At 70.5% G+C, this 1,584-nt stretch overlaps 1 protein-coding gene across 1 annotated transcript in view; it reads right to left on the bottom strand.

Annotated features, from left to right (window-relative positions):
- Nucleotides 1-972: 972 nt before the first annotated feature.
- Nucleotides 973-1,584, bottom strand: part of NDOR1 (NADPH dependent diflavin oxidoreductase 1) — a gene marked incomplete at its 5' end in the record, with an annotated part of 43,883 nt that continues 43,271 nt past the window's right edge. The window contains one exon of the mRNA XM_015572347.1: nt 973-1,541. Within this exon, the coding sequence (XP_015427833.1) occupies nt 1,375-1,541 (167 nt within the window). The remainder of the gene's footprint in view (nt 1,542-1,584) is intronic.

Genomic DNA, 1,584 nt, shown 5'->3' with positions numbered 1-1,584 from the left:
GGCTCTCTGCAGATGGGGCACTCCTCCTCCTCCTCCTCTTCCTCCTCCCCTGTGGGCCCAGCCCCGGGGTGGGCTGCTGCTGTGGTCCCCAGCAGGGGCTCGCTGTCCGGAGACCGGGCACCCCCAGGGGTCCCCAGGGCCTGGCCGTCCACCCTTTCCTCTGCCAGCACTTGGCACAGTGGGTCCAGGTGCTCAGGACCCGGGCAGGCCGAAGGCGGATTGGGGAGCCCCGAGCTGAGGTCAGTGGGGCCATGAGTAGGGGCCCCGGGGCAGGAGTCAGGATGGGGGGAGCGGGACCCCAGGGCGGCAGTGGGGGTGGGGCTGTGAAGGTCACTGTGGCCCTCGGGCCGGTTAGCGTCTGGCACTGACCTTGCAGCAGCACTGCCTCCTTGGGCTCCTCACCCCGACGGGAAGTGGACTCCCTGGGGCGGGCCAGCTTCAGCCGCTCCTGGGCCCACACCGGCTGTCCCCCCGGGTCCGCCCGCGCCCGCACAGCCACCGCTGACCCGTGTCAGCACCTGACTTAGGCGATGGGCTCCAGGCCCGCAGTGTCGGGAGGCTGGCCTGCCCAACTGCCCCAACAGGAATTTCCTTGGCCCGGAAGGCCCATCCCAGGTGGTGACAGCGCCTGCCTGCCCGCCCCCTCCTGGCTCAGGCCACACCCCCTGCCTCCTGGGCCTCAGGCTGCTGCTCCCTGGGCTGAAGGAATGGTCCTTACCCACCTAGCCAAGCGCTCCCCACCCCCTTCCTTTCGGGGTCCTCTCCAGACTGCCCCTGCCCCGTCAGCCAGGGCAGCGCCTGTACAAGGTTGGCACACAACCCCACCCACCGGGTGAGAGTCAGACGCCAAAGCGTTGCAGCCACAGTGCTGAGCCGTGGCCCGTGGCCCGTGTCCCCGCCGGGGGCAGCTGTCCCGTCCCAGGAGCTGTGGGCCCACCCCCACCTGAGGCATCGGAACAGCATGAGAACCGACAGGTCAGAAGCAGCACCTGGGCCTGATGTTTATTGCTGAGTCCTCCTGGAACCAGGCAAGGACGGTGACTCGTCCCACAGGCCCGGGAACCTGAGGGCTGGGGTGCGACCCAGGGCAGAGCGGGGGAACTCAGCCCTCCCGGGGACCCTGCACCCCCAGATTCCTGTGCCGTTTGGAATCTGGCGTCTGGGGGGGCTCCCTGACGCCCATCAGGCTGGGGTGCCTTCCTGGGTCACCCCCTGAGCAGGACCTAACTGGGGGCCAGTGGGAAAGGCCAGCCGGAGCCAGGGACGCGGCCGCGGAGTGTAGGCCCCGACGCGTGCGGCCGCACAGGGGAGCTGGCCGTCGCCCACCCGGGGTCAGGCTGGGCCAACCCGAGGGACCGGCCGGCCGACAGCCCCTCAGGCCCACGTCTCGGTCTGAAAGCGCTGGGTCCGCTGCAGTTGGGCCAGGTAGGCGGCGGCCTCAGGGCCCGAGAGCCCCCCCTCCTCCCGGAAGACAGACTCCAGGGCTTCCGACACGTCTGCGGGCATGTCCTTGGCGTTGCTGGGGAGACAGGCCGATCGGGCTCAGTGCTGCCTGGTGCCCGGCCCCACACCCAGGCTCACCCC

Source organism: Myotis davidii, unplaced genomic scaffold (assembly GCF_000327345.1).
Source record: "Myotis davidii unplaced genomic scaffold, ASM32734v1 scaffold609, whole genome shotgun sequence".
Classification (NCBI taxonomy): Eukaryota; Metazoa; Chordata; class Mammalia; order Chiroptera; family Vespertilionidae; genus Myotis; species Myotis davidii.
This window is presented reverse-complemented; position numbering and strand designations above follow the sequence as displayed.